Source organism: Heliangelus exortis, chromosome 24, assembly GCF_036169615.1.
Source record: "Heliangelus exortis chromosome 24, bHelExo1.hap1, whole genome shotgun sequence".
In the NCBI taxonomy this organism is placed as follows: Eukaryota; Metazoa; Chordata; class Aves; order Apodiformes; family Trochilidae; genus Heliangelus; species Heliangelus exortis.
In genome coordinates, this window is record NC_092445.1 from 2,529,415 (window position 1) to 2,551,459 (window position 22,045).

At 63.3% G+C, this 22,045-nt stretch overlaps 1 protein-coding gene across 7 annotated transcripts in view; it reads left to right on the top strand.

Moving 5' to 3' along the window:
• AHDC1 (AT-hook DNA binding motif containing 1) overlaps positions 1–20,126 on the top strand; it is a 53,231-nt gene extending 33,105 nt beyond the window's left edge. For all 7 annotated transcript variants that reach the window (XM_071767479.1, XM_071767485.1, XM_071767483.1 and 4 more), the window contains 5 exons: positions 11,364–11,529; positions 12,273–12,313; positions 12,839–17,917; positions 18,040–18,700; positions 19,444–20,126. In XM_071767479.1, the coding sequence (XP_071623580.1) occupies positions 11,364–11,529; positions 12,273–12,313; positions 12,839–17,874 (5,243 nt within the window). In that variant the 3' untranslated portion in view covers positions 17,875–17,917; positions 18,040–18,700; positions 19,444–20,126. The remainder of the gene's footprint in view (positions 1–11,363; positions 11,530–12,272; positions 12,314–12,838; positions 17,918–18,039; positions 18,701–19,443) is intronic.
• Positions 20,127–22,045: the final 1,919 nt, after the last annotated feature.

The window sequence follows — 22,045 nt, forward strand, 5'->3', positions numbered from 1 at the left end:
AAAATCCCAATCCAGGTGTTTATCCCTTCCAGAAAAATGTGGCATTGAGGTTGGAGCAGCTGGTGGGGTGAGGGATGGAGCCTGGGGTCGGGATCCTGTGGGGTGTTGGGGATGGGCTGGGTGTGTGCTGCGTCCCCCAAAATAAGAGCATTGGGTGTCACTGTCACCCCTGTGCACCCCAGAGGTGGTTGATCCCACCTGGGGTGTCACGAGTGGGGTCAGCCTCAGCCTGTGCCCTCAGTGACTCAGCACTGGGTGGTCCCATGGTTGGGTAGGGGGGTGGCCCCATGGTGGCCCCATGGTGGCCCCGTGGTGGCCCCGTGGTGGCACTGGGAGGCTCAGAGGGACGGAGTTGTGGGGTTTATGTGTCCATCTGTGCTGGTGAAGCCCCCTGCACTGGCCTGGGACAGAGGTGCCATGCTGGTGACATCCAGTGTCATCACCTGTGGGCTCAGGCAGGGCCCCCCCCCTCCACCCCTTGTTCCCCCAGGAGCTGGGACTGAGCCTGTTGGGGAAACTGAGGCACAGGGAGGGACTTGTGCTCCCCAAAAGATGGTGACACCAGGGTGACCGAGCCCACAGAGTGGGGAGAGGCTCGTGCAAGGAGGGAAACTGAGGCACTGGAGGGGGGGGCAGGGTGTGTGTGTGTGCAGGCAGAGCCCCCTCCCTCCCCCAGCTGCCAGGTAGTGGGTGCTGTTGCCCCCCCACCCAGATGGGTGTTGGGGTGGGCAGGGTGGTGCCCCCCCAGCAGGGCTGCAGACAGCAGGCTCTGCACCAGCCTGGCCACGGGGAGGGCTGAGAGGGAAGCCACAAAAATGATTTAAGGGGCTGGCGGGATTGATTTATTAAGAACAATTAAAAGCACTAAATACGCTTAGCTCAGCCAGACGCCCAGCAAGGGAGCCTGGGGGGGGGGGGAGGGAAAGGGGGGGGAGACCTGTCTGCTGAGCCAGGCTGGCAGTGAGAGGACCTGCAGCACCTTGGGGGGGACAACAACGGGGGGGGACACTGGGCTGGGGCAGCTGGGGAAGGATTGGGGTGCTGGGGGGTGATGTGATGAGGTGAAGAAGCACCCTGAGGGGGGGATTGCACCCTGGGGGGTTGTACGCTGGGGGGGTTAAACCCATCTGCACCCATGGATGGGGCTGTACCCAGGGGTGGATTTGCATCCTGGGCTCAGTTTGCACCCAAGGGTGGGTTTGCACCCAGGGTTCTGTCTGCACCCAGGAGCTGGACTGGCACCCAGGGGTGTGTTTGTCCCCCAGCTGGAGGGTCTGTGGTGGGACACCAGGGGACAGGAGGTCCCCAGGCAGTGCTGAAACTGGAGATGTTGCTTAGAGCTGGTGCGGGATACCCAGTATACCCAGTAAGCCCCACTGGGTGGGGTGTTGCAGCCTGGTTCTGCTCCTCTGGGAGCTCAGCAGCTGGCTCAGGCACCCATGGGGTGCTTGGCCAAGGGAAGAGGGTGGGTGGCAGTGGGAGTGACTTGTGGGATGCTGATGGGCACCCAGGAGGCCGTGGGTTCTGGGGGTTGGTGGAGCCAAAATCTCGGAGTGTTGCAACATCCCAGCCCCGTGTCCTGCTCAGGAGATCCCAGCACAAAGTCCTTGGAAGCTGGGAGAGTCCCTGGCCTTGCACAGACCTGCCCAGCCCCAGCTTCTCCTGGGGCACCAGCTGGGGGGGACACAGCAGAGCTGCACCCACCCTGGCCTTCCTGGGGGCCCTGGTGCTGTCACCCACTGGGGGTGGGGGAGGGCACTTTGGTGTCCTCACAATGCTCAGGGACACGAGGACAGGGAGCTCTGCTGATGTCCTCCCCCCCTCCCTGGTGGTAATAGGGAGGGGAGCAAGTTTTTAGGTTTGGATTCATGTCCCCAGTTGCCACCTCCCCCTGGTCACCCCCCCTTGTGTGCCCCCATCTACATCACCCCATGGGTGCCCTGTGCCAGGAGCCCCACTGGGCACCTCCTGCTCACCCGAACCCATGGCACTGGGGTGGGGGGGACCCTGCCTGGGAGAGGGTGGGTGCTTGTGCCGTGTCCCAAGTGTCACTGTGAGGCCACATGCCCTTCTCCCATGGGGTTGGAGATGGGGTGTGGGGTGTGCATGGGGCTGGGTGGTGGCTGAGGGTGCTGCATCTCTGTGCCTTGGCTGAGCTCAATGGGTGGGACAGTGGGGACAGTGGGGACAGTGGCCAGGGATGGAGGTGACCATGGATGGAGGTGACCCTGTCCCCATGGCCCTGGCACTGCCAGTGTTTGCCTCCTTGCTCCTGCTCGGCCACAGGCAGCAGGGACAAAGCCAGCACCCATGGGGCTGCTTGGTGTCACCCCACTGCCCATGGGCACCGACTGGGACACACTGGGGTCCCAGTAGGCCACACTGGGGGGAATGTGGGTGCAGCCTTGCCCAAGGCCATGTAAGGGGGGTGGTGGCAGAGGTGGGACTGCCTCAGGGTGCTGGGCAGCGGGTCCCTGGGTGCCCCCCCCCCTTCATCAGCGTGCCCACTGCCGGCTGCCCAAGGGTTAATGAGAGTTTGCTGCTCCTGCAGACAATTAGTGACATCTTTGCTGACAACGCCACACTGAGCTCTCAGCAGCACCAGCCCGGCCGCCCCCGCGCCCCGCACGGCCCCCGCACCCACCGCCCTCCTTCCCCGCCACGGCCCCAGCATCCCGGCTCCCTCACCTCACCCCCGGTGGCTTTTCGGTGGCTTTGGGGGCAGTTGGTGGCACGACGGCAATGCCGAGTGGAGCAGCGGCTCCCCGGGCTGCCCCCTGACCCTCTGTTGCTGTGGAAACTGCATCCCACGGAGGAGGATGGAGCCGGGATCTGCGGGCTCCGAACTCCCCCCCCTCTCCCCGAAATCCAGGCGGGTGGCTGGCTGGCTGTGTGTCCCCCCCCCCGCCTTCACCCACCGTGCCCAGGGGTGCCTGCTGTCCCCAACGGGGTCCCCTGGTTTGCACCCACTGGCTGGTGACACAGCCAGAGGTGTCACCACGAGGCTGCCGGTCTCCCCGCTCCCCTGAGCAGCATCTCCCAGTGTGCTATCCCTGTGCCAGCAGGACACCCACCCACCCAGCACCCAGGAGAGGTGGGTGCACCCCAAGGACCCCCAAACCACCTGCGTGGGCACCCAACACCTCACGGGCAGCAGCAGGAGCCGGGCACCTGCCTGAGTCCCCCCCAGGATGGGCGGTGTGGGTCCCCCAGGCCTGGGTGCCCGCACTGGGTGGGCACAGGGGGGGTGGCACAGCCTGCTTGGGGGCTGGGGCTGGGGCTCAGCACCTCTCCCTGCCCCTGGGGGGGGTGTACAGGACCTGAATTAATCACGATTAATCAGTGCTGCTCCCTGCCCCCTCCCTGCCCGGCTTTGTACTACCGCACCCACCAAGGGGGGGCCCGGCAGCACCCAGGCACCCTCGGGGACCACAGCCCCGCCCAGCACGGGGACAGGGGACAAGCAAGGTGTCACCAAGCAAACACCCACGCCATCCAATTTGGCGCAGGGGTGGAGGGGGGGACACAAACTGATAAGGAGGAAAGGGGGGGGGTCGTCCGGAGCCAGCAGCTGGATCCCGCAGGTTCCTGCAGCAAACACCCTGCGAGCTGCAGCCGAATGAATCCCACCTTCCTTCCCACCACCCCCAAACCCTCCCCAAACCCCCCCGCAATGTGCTGCCCTGGGCTACAGCTAATCTATTGTGCGCTGGGCTGCAGCCAGCACAAGCTGCAATACAGTAAATCCTTCTGCAGTATCCTGCGAGGGGACCGAGCCCAGCCGCAGCCACCCGCCGCCTGCCAGACAAAGCCAGGGGGCCCGCACGGGGACGGGGTGCAGGGGACAAGGACACCGGGAGGGTGACAGACACCCCCCGCCCCACCCTCCCCAGCTTCCCCCTGGTAGAGGTCGGGGCCCTCCGCACCGGGGTGGGAGCTTTTGGATCCAAATCCTCACCGCGGGGACGGGGGAGATGCTGCGGCCCCCCCCCGCCCCGAGCCTCGGGGTGTTCCCTAAAACCCGTCACCCCTGTGACACCCCTCCAGGGTCCTGGGGTGACGCAGGGGGTTGAATGCCCTCCCTCTCCCCGGTGCGGGGCGCAACCACTCTCGTGCCTCAGTTTCCCCAGCGACGCAGGGCTCTCCAGGGACTTCCCACACCCAACTCCAGCGCCCGTGAGCCCCGTTACCCTTTGCCCTAGGGCTTTGCCTTGGATACTGTCATTATCCTTATTATTCCTATTATTATTTATTATTATTGTTATTATTATTGGGATGTTTGGGGCGGGGGGGAGCTCGGTGGCTCTGCCGGGCCCGTCTTTGGCGAGCGAGGCACCCTTCAAAGGGAAGGCTCCCTGTCACCGCCCCCCAGCAGCTGCGTTCTCCTCAATTAGAAGAGGTAATGAAGCAATTTATGGGCATCTACAAAGTGATGTGTGAGTGACAGGCTGGGGACGAGCCGCGCCGGGGCTCTGCCGCCGAGTTGCGTTCTTCCAATTTTAATGGAAAGCTCCCCGGCGAGGTCGGGGGGGTGAGGGGGGGGCGGTGTGGAAAAATAATCGGTGTATCCATAGGTGTGTCTGAGGCCAGCAGTGGCAGGGTTAGGGATGCTGGGGGGAACTGGGTGCCCTGATCTCTCCCCATCCCCAAAGGATTCCCCCCCCCGGCACACGCGGCGTGCCACAGCAGGGCCCAAGGCGGCTGTAACCGGAGCCGGGAGGGCAGCTGGGTGGGGGGGAGCAGGGGGCTGGGGGGACGCAGGACTCCTGGGTCCTCTGGGAGACTTGGCTGCAGCTCCCTCTTTCCATTCGCGCCCCACCCCAGCACGGCCGCCCCCCCTCCTTGCCTCAGTTTCCCCGTGCGTACTCATGGTCCCGCTGCCGGATCCCTCTACGGGAGCTGCCTGGGCGCGTGGCCGGGGGTGCAGGGGTGCGTGGGGACACACGGTTGGGCTTGTGGGTGCGTTGTAACCTCCCCAAGGGGGTGTGCACTCACCGTGCGTGTTCCGCACCCGCGTGTGCACCTGCACCCGGGTAGGTGTGTGCACACACCTGCACCCCAGCTTGCCTGCCTGGGTGCACCCATGTGTGCACAATCCTCCCCTATGGGTGCTCCCCTCCCCCCAGTCTCGTAGGGTCTTCCCCCACCACCCCCCTCGGCTTCCCTGCACCCCTGCCCCTCCCCACCAGCGCTGGCAGTGTCCCCACTGGCTCCCACACCCTAGCTCGGCCCCAGCCGGCCCCGCACCGCGCCGCATCTCCCAGGAAACAGGATCCGCAGCCAGGAGTTTCCGCTCAACTCGTGTGTGCCTCCCACAAAAAAAAAAAAAAAAAAAAAAAAAAAAAAAAAAAAAAAAAAAAAAAAGGCAAAAACCACCCTGACACCAACCCGGCCATAAATCCTGCCCGGCCCATTCTGCTTTTCTTGTCTAGCCAGTTTCTAAAATTGGCCAAGGGAGGCAACAGGCTGCTTTCCCCCTGCCCGGACCCTTCCTGGACCCCCCGAGGTGTCAGCACCCCAGGGGTGATGCCACGGGCTCCCCGGACCCCACCCTCCTTGCAGGGGGGGGGCAGCGAACCAGAGGGGCAGCGATGGGGAAGGGGCGGGGGGGAGGGTGTGGGGAGGTGCTGGGGGGCCCATACTCCTCGGTGGGCGCAGGGTTGGCATCCCCCATGCCGGTGGGCGCCTCTTTGCTGCAGCCCCCCAGGCTGAGTGCCGGGGGGGGTGATGGCTGCTGGGAGGGAGCCTTCGGCACGGGCACGCGTCCATCTGGCGCCTTCCAAATGTTACTGGCCCCGCAGGATCCCGGCCCTGCTCGGTGTTAACCCGCCCCTCACCGCTGCCTCGCAGCCACCATCACCCCTCTAACCCCCCCCCGGGGTCCCCCAGAAGGGTGTCTGGGGGTCGCGGAGACACCCCGGGTGCCACAGGCTGCGGGTGAGGGGTGATGTGGGCAGGGGAGGGACACCCCCCCCCTTCCGCCCTGCTCGGGTGGCAGTGGGTGTTAGGTGACCCGAAGTGGCCGGCGTTGGGCAGGGACACACCGGGGCTGTGACTCACGCTGTGGCTATAACAGGGAGCCCAGAGGGGGGGTGGTGGCACGGCCATCTGCGCAGCCTCAGGCCCCCTGATGCTTCTGGGGGGGGGGGGGGGTGAGGGTGTTTTGGGGAGCCACGCTGGGGCAAAGCACCCCACGATGCCCTCGCATCAAGACGTGGGTGCAAAAAGCACCCCAACACCCTGAGGATCCTCAAGCACCCCAACCCAGGGATGGGTGCTGGGGTGTCCCCTGTCCTCCACCCCAGCAGGGAGAGGGCAGGGGAGGGGGCCAGGCTGGCTGCTGGCCTCCTGCTCGGCGGGGCGGGGGAACAAAGCTGGCACCGAGGGAAGAAGCTAAATTTAGCCCCTTTCCCTGCTCGCTGGGCTCCAGCCGGCCGAGGTGCCACTGTCGCTGCTGTCCATCTGTCGAGAGGTTTCGTGGTCCCACCTCCCCCCGGGTCCTCCACTGCCACCTCCTGCCCACCCACCCCCTCCCACCCCCCCAAGGAAAAGGGGCACAGCCCGCCTGGGGTGGTAGAGGGGGGTTGGTGCCACTTGGGGGGGGTTGGGCACGGAGAGGAGTGTGGGGTTTGTGTCCCCTGAGGAGCTGTGGTGGGGGGGAGAGGGGTCCTTGCACGGGGAAATGGTTCCTTGCAGAGGGGTGAATGAAGGGGGAAAGGGTCATGCAGGCGAGATGGGTCTTGGGGAGGAGATGGTTGTATCAGGGGAGATGGGTTTTGTGGTGGAGATGGTCCTTGCAGGGCAGATGGGGCTTGTGAAGGAGATGGTTGTGTCAGGGGAGGTGGGTCTTGTGGGGAGATGAGATGGTTGTAGGGGGGAAAGATGGATCTTGCAGGGGATGTCCCCATCACTGCCTACCCCAAGGGCACTGTGTCACATTTCAGGGCTCAGGACTGAACCCATCAAGAGTCCCACCAGCTCTGGGACCAGCAGGCTTGGAGCTAGGCTGGGGCTTTGCTGCAGGAGACTCTGGTGGCAGCAGCACAGCTGGGGCCAGGCCTGTGAGAAAAGCTGTGTCCCCTGATGCAGCTTCGTCCCTGGCAGCACTGGGGCATCCGTGTCCCCAGGGTCCCCACTTCTAGGGCCAGCCAGGATTTTGGAGCTGGTTTGGTGATGAGTTTCCCCCCTCTGCTTTGCTGCAGCACTGGGTGGTTGGGGGGATGCCAAGACCTGCAGGCACCCCCAGAGGTCCCTGAGCCCCCTCCCTGGTGCCAGGCTGGGTGCCAGGGCCTGCACTGGGGATCTGTCACCCAGGGGTGCCATGAGATGGTGGCTGCCAGCCCCAGCTCTCCCTCAGGACCATAATCTCTGTGGTGCCAGCCAAGCCCTTCCTGGCAGCACCATCTCTTCCTGCAGCAGCACTGCTTCCCAGCACCACGTTGGGGAGGGGCATAGTCCCCCATCAGCTCTCTCCTTGGAGGGGAGAACCCCCAAAAACCTCTGCTCTGGCCAGTGCTGGCCCCACAAAGGGAATTGGTGGCCAAACAGCTCTTCTGGACCCATTACCTAAGATGAAACCCAGGCGCCATCTGCTCCATCTTTTAATTACTGGGGGGTGGGGGGGTTGGTTGGGGGATGCAGTTGTGGGTGGGCTCAATTAGCAGCAGACATGGGGTGACCACCAAAAGAGGGTGCCAGCACCCCCCACCCCTGCCCACAAGCACCTGGTGCCCCAGGACCCCTCTGTGCCCACCCCTTTGGACACCCCCCCGCCCCTAACCTCAGCATCGGTGGCACCACGGGGTGGTGGGGCCCTGAGGTGGGTGGGTGCTCCGGGAGGTGCTGGGGGGTGGGGGGTGGGGGATAGTGGTGGGTGAAGCCCAATGCATGGGGTGCAGGCAGGGTGATGAGGTGCAGGGAGGAAGAGGTGGGAGCAGGACCCGTGTTGGGGTGGGGGCTGCGGTGCCGAGAGGGGGATGTGGAGGTCGGGGTGTCAGAGGTGAGGGGGGGTCCTCCGGGCCGACCCCCCGCGTGGCGTTAGGGAGGAGATGGCCCGGGCTGGGGGCTGGCTGGGGAACACGGAAACCCTCGGAAAGCGCCTGCCAGGAAGCTGTCACTGGAGGGGATTTTCCATTGGTGTCAGCAAGCGCAGGACGGGCTCCGGGGGGGCTTATGGGGTGGGGGGGCCGGGTGTGTGTGTGTCAGCGAGCAGAGGGGGTGTGGGAGCCTGCAAGAAAGAGGGCGCAGAGAGGACAGCATTAGGGGGGTGTACAAGGGGGGCAGCTCCCCGATGTCTCAGGAGCGTGTGTGTGTGTGTGTGTGTGTGTGTGTGTGTGCGCGTGCAAGGGGGCTGCACCCCGGTTGTGCCCCCCGGATGTGTGTGTGCAAGGAGGGACAAACCCCACCGTTTTCCCAGGTGTGTGTGCCAGGGGGCTACACCACCGCTATGCCCCCCACATGTGTGTGCAAGAGAAGGAGCCCCCACTGCCCCTCAGATGTGAGTGTGCAAGGAAGGACAAACCCCACCGTGTCCTCACATATGCGTGTGCAAGGGACACGGAGTGGGACCCACGGAGTGGACCTATGGTGCCATAGGGCGGTGGGTGCAAGGGAAAGTGGGGGGCACCCCTGCAGCCCCCCAGTTGTGTGTGTGCACCCACGCACGAGCCAGCTGTGCACATGGGCGAGGGGGGTGTCCGGAGACCCTCAGCCACCAACCGGGGGGGGGTGTTCCAATACCCAGGGAGGCGGTGGGGGCGATGGGCAGGACCCCCCACCCCCCAATCCCCGGCGCGGTGCCCCGGGCGGGGTGGGAGGTGCCATGTCCCCATCTGTGTGGCTGCTGTGTCCCCGCCGCCCGCCTGTCTCCCGGTGGTGGCATCTCCGGCCCCACCCTGACGTCTGGGTGGCCTCGGAGCCGGGCACCAAACCATGGCCGTGTCTTGCGGGGCCGTCAAGCTGCCGCCACGCCGGTGCCAAGCCAGTCCTGCCATGCCCCCCCCCCCCCTCCAATCTCCTCCAGCAGCACTGGGGGGGTCGAGGCAGGGCGCCAGCAGGCTCAGGAGACCTGAGGGGTGAGCTGGAGGGGGCCACACAAAACACATCCCCCCGCAACCTCGTAGTGCCACCTCATGGCACCCCCTAAGCCTGGCCGGGGGTGGAGGATGGGGAGGGGGATGGGGAAAAAAAGGGGAAGGGGAGGAGGGGGGGGGTGGCAGCCGCTCTGTCAAGCCTGAAACCGTTAAACTAATTAAAGCTTTGCAGCAGCAGGATTAAGGCCGGGCAGGGGAGGTGGCGAGCCCAGGTAGTCGATTAGTTCACCAGGCGAGGATATTGGATTTCTGCGAGGCGAGTCAGCAGTCTTCGGGGGCTGTTATCTTTGCAGGGCTGCGGGGTCAGGAGGTGGGAAGCGGAGGTGACTGCAATCTCGCCCGGTTCCCCCCCCCACCCTTCCCCTCTTTAACCCACCCACCTCCCTCCCCCCCCCCGAGTCACACTGCCTTTCCCCCCCTCTCACTCCTCGGCGCCCATCTATCTCTCCTCCTTCCCTCTGTCCCTCCGCGCTTGTGTGGTCTCGGTTGATGTTTTGTAACCAGCGAGGAGGGGAAAAAAAAAAAACACTAAAAAAATTAAAAAAAAATTTTTAAAAAAGGAAAAAAAAAAAAAAAAAAAAAAAGGAAAAAGGCCCTACCCCTGGCAAGGAAGCCGGGAATGGCGAAGTCCGGAGAGCCTAATGCGAAACATGTGGCGGCTGCCTGGGGCTGAGCGGGGAGGTGAAAGTGAGCACGGCGGTGGGGAGAGCATCGGGTCCCCCCGCAGCCCCCTCCCCACCGTCCCGGATCGGGCTCCGGCACCCCACGGTGTGGTGGTGGGGTAGGGATGGTGGGTGCTGCCTTTCCCTGCGGGGTGGGGGGCGCAGGTGGTCTGCGGCGTGGGGGGAGGCTGGATGGAGAGGGAGGAGCTGGCGTGGTGTGGGGAGTGTCGCTTGTTTTGTCGCCGGACATGTGGCTTCGGTGGGGGCGGGAGGGGGGACAGAAGGCAGGAGGCTGAGGTTGGCCACTGTGGGGTAAGGGGGGGACATCCTCAGAGGCTCTGGGTGCACGCTGGTGGGTGCCCTGCACCCCAATGGGGACCACCCCACAGGGTGAGGCATCCGTGCCTCTGGATGGAGGACACGCATACTGGTGCAGAGATTGGGGGCCCCACGACCCCCGATCCCCCAATCCCGACCCCGTTGGGGACCCTCTGCAAGGTTTAGTGATGTATCTGCAGCTCTGGATGGAGGGGACAGCAGTGCAGGGATTGGAAGGGCTCTGGGATACCCCATTTGGTGCTGGGCACCCCGCTGGGGACCATCCCACAGGGTTTGGTTATACAGCCACACCTCTGGATGCAGGGGGGGGGGGGTGGAAGCACAGAGGCTGGGGGACCCCCTAACACCCCGGTTCTCCCCGTCGAGCCGTGCACAGCAGCACCCGGGCTCCCAGGGGCTGTTCTGGAAAACCTCCCGTTTGCTTCCTTCCTGCCCGCCTCCCTTCCAGCAGCTCTCCGGGCGAATTTAGCAGCTTGATCAGAGACTAGACCGGTCTTTCTAGCACATATTTTCCTGCTCCACATCCCCTTTGCTCCTTGGTGTAACTCTACACCCAGTAGAAGAGGTGCCCCCATCTCCCGCCTGCCAGCGTTGGGCCCAAAGGCTGGCGAGGAGACGGGGAGGGAGGGATGGGGATGGACTGACAGGTTGGAATTCTTTTTTCCTTGCCTTGTTGATAAGTTGTCACGCTAATCCAGACACCGGGAAGAGCCTGGATCACGCCGAGAGGCTCTGTGTGTGTGTGTGTGTGCTGAGGGAAGGAGCCAGCAGGGATGGGGGGAGCAAACAGGAGCCAAGGCAGCTTCAGAGGGTGGAAAAAAACAGCCACGGGGGGAGGAGGGAGTTGCAAAGGGTTGAGGGGCTGCACTGTGCACCCCTGTGCTGGATGGGCAGCTGCTGAGCGTGCCTGGACCCCCACATGCATCCGTGTGAGCACGAACACGCGTGTGCAACACGCGCATCCGTGTGGGTTTGACACATGTGGACACACACACCTGCCCATAGTCTGGCTGGGGGTTGCCTGGCCTCATCTGGGTGTTCCTTTGGGGACAAAAAGGGGTGTCCTGCCCCAAAATATCCTCTGCCCAGGCACCCTGTGACAGGCCCCATCCTGTGGGGCAGAGGGGATAGCGTGGGTTCCCGTGGGCTGTGGCTTTGAGGGGGGAGGTGTGAAGGGGGTGGGGGACCACCCAGCCCAGGGGGCTGTTGGGCTGACAAGGCGTGTTTTGGGGCGGGGGGGATGTCTGTGTCTCTGTGCTTGCTCGAGCAGATGGGAGCTCGGTCGCCTGCCAGCCCCTCGCACTGGAGAACGGTGCCAGCCCCCCGGCAGCCGAGCGGTGCCCCCACAGCCAGGGCCCCGGCCCCCGCCAGCCCGGCAGCGACGGCGACAGCAGCACCTTCCCGGTGAACCTGCACTGCAAACACCCCCGGCCCAGGTACCCCGGGGGGGGCTTCGGCGAGTGAACCCGGGGAGGGGGTGGGGGGAAGGCAGCAAATCTTACTCTGCCCGTCCCTGCCCCGGTGGGAGGGGAGGGGGCTGCAGAGCAGCAATGGGGATGGGGGGGGATCTGCAAAACTGGGGGGGAGGGAGGGGGGCTAGGCAGTGGGTGCTGGGTACATCCCCCCCCCCCCGCTCCAGATCTCGGATTGGCAGCAAGGGGAAACTGAGGCAGGAGGTTCTCAGGGGGAGAGGGGTGTCACCTCGGGGGGGAGCAGCAGCTGAGCGTGGGGTGCCACGGGTGGGAAAAGGGGTGAAGGAGGGGAGAGCATGCAGAGCCACCTTAGTGCTGTTCCCCCCCGCCCTGGTCTGTCCGGTGGGAGGGGGCGGGGGGGGCGGGGGGCGGTGGCGGGCGCGCGGCTCACCGGGGACACCTAGCGGCCACGTGGGCGCAGGACCCCCGACCCCCCCTCTGGACCCCCCCTCATCAGCACCCAGTTCCTGTGAAGGGGTTATGGGGGGGTAAACCTGTCCTCTCTGCCCCCCCAGATCAGAGGCAGCCTCCCCCCCCTTCCCTCCACTTTCTTCTCCCCCCTCCCCCCAGATTGCAGCCTTGAGGCCAGGGTGATGCCCACCCCCCCACCCCCCACCCCCATGTCTTCTGGAGGCACTGCCCAGAAGAGTGGTGGGCACCCCGGTCCCCCCCTTTCCCCCGTGACCTCTGCACCCTTTCCCTTGCAGAGAGCTCAAGTGCAATAGCAGGAGCAGCAGCAAAGCCGAGGGTAAGTCCCAGCCCTCTGGACCCCCCAGTCCTGGCCCAATCCCCCCCCTCAGTGGGCACAGCCACCCCGTTTGGAGGTGACTCTACTGCAGGGGCTGCGTAGGTGCTCCTTCCATGGGGAGGGCATCCAGGTACCCCCTGGACCCTTTGTCCTTCCCCTGGCTGGGGTGGCTGGAGGTGGTGGGGGCAGATTCCTGGGGATGGAGCAGGGATGGAGTAGGGTTGGAGCAGGGATGAGCAGGAAGCAAAGGGGGAGAGCAGGGGTGGAGCAGGATGAGCATCCAGCTCCCCCCCTGGACCCTTTGTCCTTCCCCTGGCTGGGGTGGCTGGAGGTGGTGGGGGCAGATTCCTGAGGATGGAGCAGGGATGGAGTAGGGTTGGAGCAGGGATGAGCAGGAAGCAAAGGGGGAGAGCAGGGATGGAGCAGGACGAGCTCAGCTGCAGCAGGGATGGAGCAGGCACTCTTGGCTGCTTCCACCAGCAGCGTCCTCACCACCTCACTGTCCCCTTCTCTGCCCCCACGCAGGTCCCGGTCCCACCTTCCCCGACCCCCATGTCAGCAACTGCTCGGCCAAGCGGCACGCGGGGGAGGAGGAGGTCAGGATGCGCGTGAAGCCCCCGGGCCCAGTGGTAACGACCAGCGTTGTGCGTGGCTCACCCGACTACGTCCGAGAGCCCAAGTTCTACCCTCCGGGTCACCCGGCGCAGCGGCCCCCGGCTTGCCCGGCGGAAAAGGCCTTATCCTGCAGCGTGCTGAGCTTCCCCGAGGGCTCCTGCCCCGCGCTCGGCCGGGAGCACCAGGCAGGTTCGCTGCTGCACGGCGACCCGGCTGACCGGTGCCAGAGCGTGCACGGGGGCACCAAAGCGGCGGAAGAGTTGTTGGGCTGTGCCGGCGAGCCCCGGATCCTGGGGGGTAGCGCGGAGGAGGCAGCCGCCCGCGATCGGGCGCCCAAAACCTTCCCCGACGCGACGCTGGCCTCGGGCCGCTGCAACGTCGACGGCATCCTCGCCTTGCTGCGGAGCAAGTGCGGCAACGGGCACATCAACCTCCACCCCGTGGTGCAGCTCATCGACATCATGAAGGACCTCAACCGCCTCTCCGAGGACCTCAAGAGCAGCGGGGTGCACCTGGACTGCGGCAGCCTCCGTGGGGGTGGCAGGGGCGGTGGCGGTGGCCACGAGGACAACCGCCTCCTCCCCGCCGACCGCGACCTCCAGTACAGCTTCTTCTCCTCGCCCTCCTTGGCCAACAGCATCCGCAGCCCCGAGGAACGGGGGGTGCACTGCAAAACCGAGCCGCCGCGGCACCCCCGGCCCCCGGCTCGCGATGGAGAAGCTGAGGGGGGTGGGGGGAGCACCCCGCAACCCCCAGGACACGGCGGGGGGGTCTCCAAAGCGCCGGCAGAGGAAGCTGGGTGCTCCCAACCTGACACCGGTGATTACTCGGACCTGGCCGAGGCGGACATCCTGAACGAATTGGCCTCCCTGGCGTGCCCGGGGACGCAGCTGCTGGAGTCGCAAGCGATGGAGCCGCAGCCCCAGTTGCTGCCAGCCCAAGAGCTGGACTCCCAATCCCGGTTGCTGGATTCCCAGTCCCTCGAGTCTCAACCCCAGCTGCTCGATTCACAGAGCCTGGAGCCGCTGCCGGAATCGTTGGAACTCCAAAACCTGGAGCCTTTGGGCTTGCAGTCATTGGAGCCGCTCTCGGAATCGCTGGAACTGCAGTCGCTGGAACCTTTGTCCGAGTCGCTGGAGCTGCAGTCTCTGGAGCCGCTGGCGGAGCCGCTGGGGCTGCAGACGTTGGAGCCGCTTCCCGGGGCACTGGAGCCGCCGCTGCTGGACGCTCGAGCCCCTCTGCTGCCTGCCGAGCCCTCCCTGCTGGAGCCGCAGCCGCTGGGCCCCGTGTCAGAGCTGCTGGAAGCCCAACCGGGTGCTGGGGATCCGATGCGGCCCCATGGGCTGCAGCCCCGGTTGGGGGGGTGTCCCCTGAGCAGCGTGGTGAAACGGGGTCCCTGCGGGGGCCGGGGGGCCGGGCGGTGCGGAGAGGATCACCGCAAGTACGCCCTGCGCCGGACAGACAAGCCAAAGATGCTGTGCCGCAGGAGGAGGGCAGGGAGAGGGCGCCGGGCGGACATCCCCTCCGAGAGCCGCGTCCTGTCCCCGCTCGCCCTACCTGCTGAGGTGCCCCCTGGGCCCGAGGAACCCAGCACCCCACTGCTGACCCCCCCGCTGCCGCCTCCCACCGCCATGGACCCCGATGAGGTGCCCAAGGCTCCCGCCACAGGGAAGAAGAGCAAGTGCCGGGGGGTGAGGAAGATGGTAGTGAAGATGGCCAAGATCCCCGTGTCTCTGGGGAGGAGGAACAAGACCACCTACAAGGTGTCATCGCTCAGCAGCAACCTCAACCTGGAAGGCAAGGAGCTGGCAACCAGCAGCTCCATGGAGCCCACGCCGCTGCTCAAGATGAAGAACAACGGGCGCAACGTGGTGGTGGTCTTCCCCCCCGGCGAGATGCCCATCATCTTGAAGCGCAAGCGGGGCAGGCCCCCCAAGAATCTGCTGCTGGGCCAAGCTAAGCCTAAGGAACCCGTCCCGGAGGTGAAGAAGAGGAGGAGGAGGAAGCAGAAGCTGGCTTCCCCCCAACCCTCTTATATCGCCGACACCAACGACAGCAAGGCCGACTACTCGGACGTGTTGGCCAAGTTGGCTTTCCTCAACAGGCAGAGCCAGTGCTCGGGGCGCTGCTCACCGCCCCGCTGCTGGACCCCCAGTGAGCCCGAGTCCATCCACCAAGCCCCGGACACCCAGAGCATCTCCCACTTCCTGCACCGCGTCCAGGGCTTCCGCCGGCGCGGCGGCAAGGCGGGGGGGTTCGGTGGGCGCGGGGGTGGCCACGCCGCCCGTGCTGCCCGCTGTTCCTTCAGTGATTTCTTTGAGGGCATCGGGAAGAAGAAGAAAGCCCCCGCTGCCGCCCTCCACGCCGACGCCGTGCACCCGCGCAAGCGGGGCCGCCCGGAGCCCGATCCCGTGGGCAAACCCAAACGGAAACGACGGGCACGCAAAAACGGAGCCCTGTTCCCCGAACCCAACCCCGGGCAGAGCTTCGGCGACGGTCCCGCCGAGTGGGCCGGGGGAGAGAAGGGCAGCCCTTGGGCCCCCCATCATGGCCACCCCGGTGGCCAGGCCGGTCGCAACGGTGGCTACCAAGGGGCTGAGGCCAGGCCGTTCCACGCCGCCGGGCTGGAGTCGGGCTCCTCCGGCCGGGCCGGCTTCTACGGGGGGAGCGCGGCGTCCTCGCAGGCGGAGGCCGGCCCGGAGAGGCACAGCCTCTTCACCGGGTATTTCCGCTCCTTGCTGGACTCGGATGATTCCTCCGACCTCTTGGACTTCGCCCTTTCAGCCTCCCGCTCCGAATCCCGCAAATCGGCGGCCGCTTACACCGCTCCCCCGGCCGCCTTGCCGGGACAACGGGGCATGGCCACCTACCCGGCCCGGGGCGGCAAGGTGGCGGCCGCCACCCCCGGCGCCGAAGCCGCTTTCCACGCAGCCATGCAGGGTCGGACGGCCTTCCCGCCCGGCCGTACCGCTGCCACCGGCTACGGCGTGTCCCAAGGGTCATCGGAATGCCGGGGTGCCGAGGCCTTTCCCAAGCTGGCGCCGCCTTCCGCCGTCTCCCGCTCGCCCACCGCTCACCCGGCGGCCAGCGGCACCCCCGGCTTCTCGCCCTACGGCAACTACGGCGCCGGGCAGAGCGTGGCACCCGCCAGCGTCTTCCCGCCGGGGAAGCAGTATCCGTCGGCGCAGGATTGTCCCAACAGCAAGGACTGCAGCTTTGCCTACGGCAGTGGCAGCAGCCTCCCGTCCTCCCCCAGCAGTGCCCACAGCGCCGGCTACGCCCCGCCGACGGCCGGGCCCAGCTTGCCCTTGGGCAAAGCCGCCTTCTTCAACAGCGCCGAGCAAGGGGGACAGTTCTCCAGCGCGGCCCACACCCCCCTGCGTTGTGACAGCCGGGCCAGCACCGTCTCGCCCGGCGGCTACATGGTGCCCAAGGGGTCGGCTTCTTTCCAACCCTCGCCCGAAAATTGCCGGCAGTTCCCCAGCGCCGCGCCGTGGGCTTTCCGGCAAGGTTACGGTGGGTTGGATTGGAGCTCGGAGGCCTTCAGCCAGCTCTACAACCCGGGCTTTGAGTGTCACCTCAACGAGCCCAATGTCATCCTGGATATCTCCAACTACACCCCGCAGAAAGCCAAGCAGCAGACGGTCTCGGAGACCTTCTCCGAATCCTCCTCCGACAGCACCCAGTTCAACCAGCCGGCCGGTTACCGGCGTGCCAACAGCGAAGCCTCCTCCAGTGAGGGCCAGTCCAGTCTCTCCAGCCTGGAGAAGCTGATGATGGACTGGAACGAGGCGTCCTCCGCCCCGGGCTACAACTGGAACCAGAGCGTCCTCTTCCAGAGCAACTCCAAGCCGGGTCGAGGCCGACGGAAGAAGGTGGACATGTTCGACACCTCCCATCTGAACTTCTCCTCCTCTTCCTCCTCTTCCTCCGTCTACCCCTCCAAGAGGAGCACAGGACCCCGGCAGCCCCGAGGTTCCCGGGGGGCTTGTGCCTCCAAGAAGGAGAGGGGGACGGGCAAGGCCAAGTTCCCCACCAAGTCGCAGGCGGTCAACCCCCTCTTCCAGGAGAGCACAGACCTGGGCTTGGACTACTACAGCGGGGACAGCAGCATGTCCCCCCTGCCCTCCCAGTCCCGGGGCTTCGGGGTGGGCGAGCGGGACCCCTGCGACTACGCCGGCCCCTATTCCATGAACCCTTCCACCCCCTCGGACGGGACTTTCGTCCAGGGGTTTCAGAGTGACTCCCCCGGGTTGGGGCAGCCGGATTTGGAGAGCAAGCACTTCCCTGCCCTCCCCCACCAGCTGGCAGCCCCCGGCCAGCAGACTGTCTTCGAGGCCGGCTTGCAGAAAGCCTTCTCGCCCAACTGCTCCCCAACCTTGGCCTTCAAGGAGGACCTGCGGGCGGGGGATATCCGTAAGCTGCCCGCCTGCGACTCGCTCAAACACAGCATGCAGGGGGGGGCCCTGCCACACGCCCCCCACCTGCCCTGCCGCGATCTCCCCATGCCTCAACCTCACTACGACTCCCCCAGTTGCAAAAACCCCCCGTACTGGTATTCCCCCAACGCCAGCACCCGGAGCCCTTCGTACGACGGCAAAGGGGGGGCCGGGATGCTGGTAGACTTCATGGGGAGGACGGACCCCCCGTGTCTCAACCCTCACTTGAGCAGCCCGAGCGGCACCCACCCCTCCAAGGGTGAGAAGGAACCCTTGGAGATGTCCCGGGCACATCACCGAGGTCCCTACGCTTGTCCCTTGATCAATGACTTGAACATCTCCCCCGTACCGAGAGACTCAATGCTGCAGCTGCAGGACAACTACAGGTACCCCAGTTTTGCACCCCAAGGGCACCCCGTCATGGCCCCCACCCAGAAGAGCGGGTTTTTGGGACCCATGGTAGAGCAACAACACCCCGAGGACACTTTTACGGTCACCTCATTGTAGTGTCTGCTGACGTGCCAACCGGACAACGAGGTTTTGTTACAGGGTAGGTGGCGGACACCCCTCGGGGTGAGGGAGGTGGTGGTGGGAGTGACACCCCCTGTTTTTTTCTCACTCTTGTGTGTGTGTGTGTCCATCCCCTCCCTCCGTGTTGTGTTTCTTTTTCAGAGGTAATTTAGCCAGCACTTTTTTTCTGGAACACTTTTCAAGTTCTGTATTTAACTGGGATTGGAACCGTTTGTTTGTTTTCTAAGAAAAAAAAAAAAAAAAAAAAAAGAAAAGAAAAAAAAAAAAGGAAAAAAAAGAAAAAAAAAAGGAAAGAAAAAAGTTTAAAAAAGCTGAAAAATAAGCGAAACGCGAGGAAAAAAAAAAAAAAGAATAATAATGGACGAAGAGAGAAAAAAAAAAAACCACCACCACCACCCCCCGGTTTTTTTCCCCGCTCCTCCTGCTCACCGCCTGGCTCTGCTTTCCGGACTGCCGCCCCCCTCCCGCCCCGCAGCAGGACAATCGGACGGACGGACGGACAGACAGCGCTGCCCCCACCCCCCGGCCCGCCCCGAGCCCAGGGCAGGGGTGCAGACAGGTTGGGGGGGGGGGCACAGGCAGGAGGGGTGAGCAGTCGGGTGCCCCCTGCCCGCAGCCCGGCCGGGAGCCACCCCGGGAGGGGCTGCGGGGGGGTGGTCTTCGGTTTTCTCCCCCCCTGCTCCATCCGCTCGCTGGCCGGGGGTGTTTTTTCTTGCTGGATGGACACCGATGGGAGATGTTTGGGAGAGGCGATCCCACCCCCCAGGCTCTGGCAGTTTCTTGGAGATGCCACCGTCACCCGGTAAGTGCCACCCCGAGCCCTGGCGCTGCCCCTGGGGGGGGGGTGATGTGGGGCTGGGGGGGTGGTGCTGGGTGCTCCGTGCTTGCCAGTGAGGTTTATGACCCAAATGCAGCCAGGGAGAGTCACCCAGTGGGTGCCCCCTGCCCCTTTTGGGCTGGAAGTACCAAATGGGTGATAGGTGGTGGATTTTAGGGTGGTGGATATTGGGGTGGTGGGTGCTGGACCCTGGGGTGATGGGATTCTGGTCTTTGGGGTGGTGGGGGCTGGATTATAGGGAGGTGGGGGCTGGGTTATAGGGAGATTGGGGCTGGATTATAGGGAGGTGGGTGCTGGATTATAGGGAGATTGGGGCTGGATTATAGGGAGGTGGGGGCTGGCCCCTGGGATGGTGGGATGCTGATCATTGGGGTGGTGGGTTCTGGACACCAAGGTGGTGGTCTTTGGGGTGGTGGGTGCTGGATTTGGGGCTGGTGGGATGCTGGTATTTGGGGTGGTGGGTTCTGGGCTGGACACCAGAGGGGTGGGTGCTGGATTTGGGGTTGGTGGGTTCGGGACACCAAGGTGGTGGGTGTTGGCCCCTGGGTGTGCCAGAACTGCGGGGGTGGGGGGTGCTTCAGTCCCCTGGACGTGTGTGGGGGGGGGTGGGCAAGACCCCAGCCCCATGGGTGGGGGGGTGGGTGCCAGACGACCCCTCGGGCCGCGCTGGTGGGACACTCACCCCTTTCTCCCCTCTCCCCCCGCAGCACTCCCGCCAGCCACAGCACCCTCGGCCCCGCGCCCCCCACCCATCCCGGAGCAGAGAGGAGAGGAGGGGGCTGCCCCCCGCGGGGTACCCCGGCCCCACCGCCCCCCGCTTCGCCCCCCGGCCCCCGCCTCGGCCGTGGCGCCGGCGCCGCGTTCTCTCTCCTCCTCCCCCCCCCCTCCCATTCCCATCCCTCCCCCTCCCGGCCAGAAGCAGAGGGACTCTTTAATTTTTATTTTTTATTTTATTAATTTTCGTTTTCTGCACAAAACCAGCAATTGTAAATACTTTTGAAGAAAAGAAGTTAAAAAAAAAAAAAAAAAAAAAAAGAAAGAAAAAAAAAAGAGAAAAAAATATGTTTAAGGGGAAAAAAAAAAAAAAAAAAAGAAAAAAAATTTTAAAAAGCCGAAAAATCGTTTAAAAAAAATAAAATGAAGAGAGAGCCACGCACCGGAGGGAGGATCAAAAAAAAAAAAAAAAAAAAGACTGAGATCTAAAGTGACTGAGAGGGGAATATGCAGGAGAGAAGAGCAAAAACCCACCAGTATGCACTGAGAAAAATTTATTTACAGATTGAGTGAGAAAAGAAAAAAAAAAAAAAAAAAAAGAAAAGGAAAAAAAAAGTAACAATAACCTATTTATTGTATATAATGTTTTATTATAAATCGTGTCTTGTATATTGCATTCTGTACATCTGCTGTGGTTTTGTGGTGTGCAACTTCCGCATGGGTTCCTTGGGTTTCCGTTGCCTTTTTTTAATGACAATGATTTGAGTTTTATTTTTATTATTATTAAGAAGAAGAACGAGGCGGGTTTTGGTTTTGGTTTTTTTTTTTTTTTTGGTTTTTTTGGTTGGTTTGTTTTTTTTTTTTGGCAGTACACACCCAAAGATCCGAATTTGTATTAAAAAGGAAAAAGAAAAAAAAAAAAAAAAAGGAGTTTTAAACAAAAAAGCAAAACAAAACCCACAAAAAAATTAAAAAGAAAAGAAAAAAAAAAGGAAAGAAATTAATCACACAGCTTCTGAGTGGGGAGGGGGGCTGGGGGAAAGTGGGGGGCAGCAGATTTTTGGGGGGGTGGTGATGAGCTCAGGGTGTGGCTGTGGGTGCTGGGGGGGGGGGGCTTTGGGGTCCTCTCTTCCCCACCCCCCCTCCTCTCCCTCTCAGCCCCCTTTGGGTGTGTGTGCCCCCCCCCCAGGGTTTGGCAACTTCTGTACAGCTCTGTGAAGTGTAAAAAAGAAAAGAAAACACACACCAAAAGAAAAAAAAAAAAAAAAGAGAAAAGCACCCTGAAATGGGGAGGGGATAAAAAAGGCAAAATGCCAAAAAAAAAAAAAAAAAAGGGAAATAAAAAAATCAAACACCCACCTGATCAAAGCAGCCCCCCCCCCCCCTTTGTCTGCTCCCCCCCCTCACAGCTGATGTGCACAGTGCTGGTGCTGCCCTGGCTGGTGTGAACCCCCCCCCCCAGCCCCTGCCTGCTCTTTTTGTGTTATTTAGGAAGGAATTTTTCATAGGCACTTTTTTAATAATTAAAAAAAAAAAAAAAAAAAAAAAAAAAAAAAAAAAAAGAAAACCCACTAAAAACCCCGATCTCGTGAGGGGCGCCCACTGCTTTTCTTGCTTCTCTTTGGGGGTGGCACCTCCTGGCTGTGCCTGGGGGGGGGGGGGGAAGTGGTGTAAAAATGCTGACACCCCCCCCCTCCTCCTCTTCCTCCACTGCCCTGAATTTGGGGAGGGGCGGGGGGGACACCTGAGGTGGGAATTGCAGCGAAAAAAGTGAATTTTGGTACAAAGTGAGGGCGTGGTATAACAGCGGGGGTGGGGGGGTTTCCCACTGCTGCCCCCCCCCCCTCTCGAGGTGGGTGTCAATGTCCCCCGGGGGGAGCCGGTGACACCCCGGGGACCCTCCCCCATCCCCTGGTGCTCCGGGCTGTGGGTGCATTGCTGGGGTGGGGGCTTTGGGCCACCCCTTCCTAGCACCCATAGGACACCCTGGGTGGCACCCACGGCGTGGGGGAGTTGGGGGGGGGTTGTAGGTGATGGATGGAGAAAGCACCAAGAAGCCAAAAGGAGAAACCCCCCCCCAAAAGAAATAAATTGAAGATAATTATAATTAAAAAAAAAAACCGAAAAACAAACATAAGAATCCACGAAGTTCCAGGACTGGGAAGATGAAGCTGCTGCAGGGGGGAGGAGAAAGGAGTGGGGGGGCGGTGTCTGGAGAGGAAAAGGGGGGGGTCTGGAGGAGGGGGGGGAGCTACCTGTGGGTGGGAGAGGTGAGCGGTGCCGGCGGGGTCAGGGCTGCTGCAGCGAAGTGGTTGTGAGGAGCTGGGGGGGCCGGGGGGGAGGCAGGAGGTTGCTATGGAGAGAAGCACACACGGTGCATACTGATGGGGGGGGGGGGGGCGGGAAAGAGCCGCAGTCTGGGAAGATGTCGGTGCTGTGAGGTGGGGGGGATGCTGGGGAACCCCCTCTTTGTTGGGCTGGGGGACCAGCAAAGCCCCCCCCCCCCTCGCCACGCAGCTGGGTGGCACCAAGGGAATTTGGTTCGATGCAACACCCACCCACCCCACGCACACCCTGCCCCCCCCCCCCCCCCCC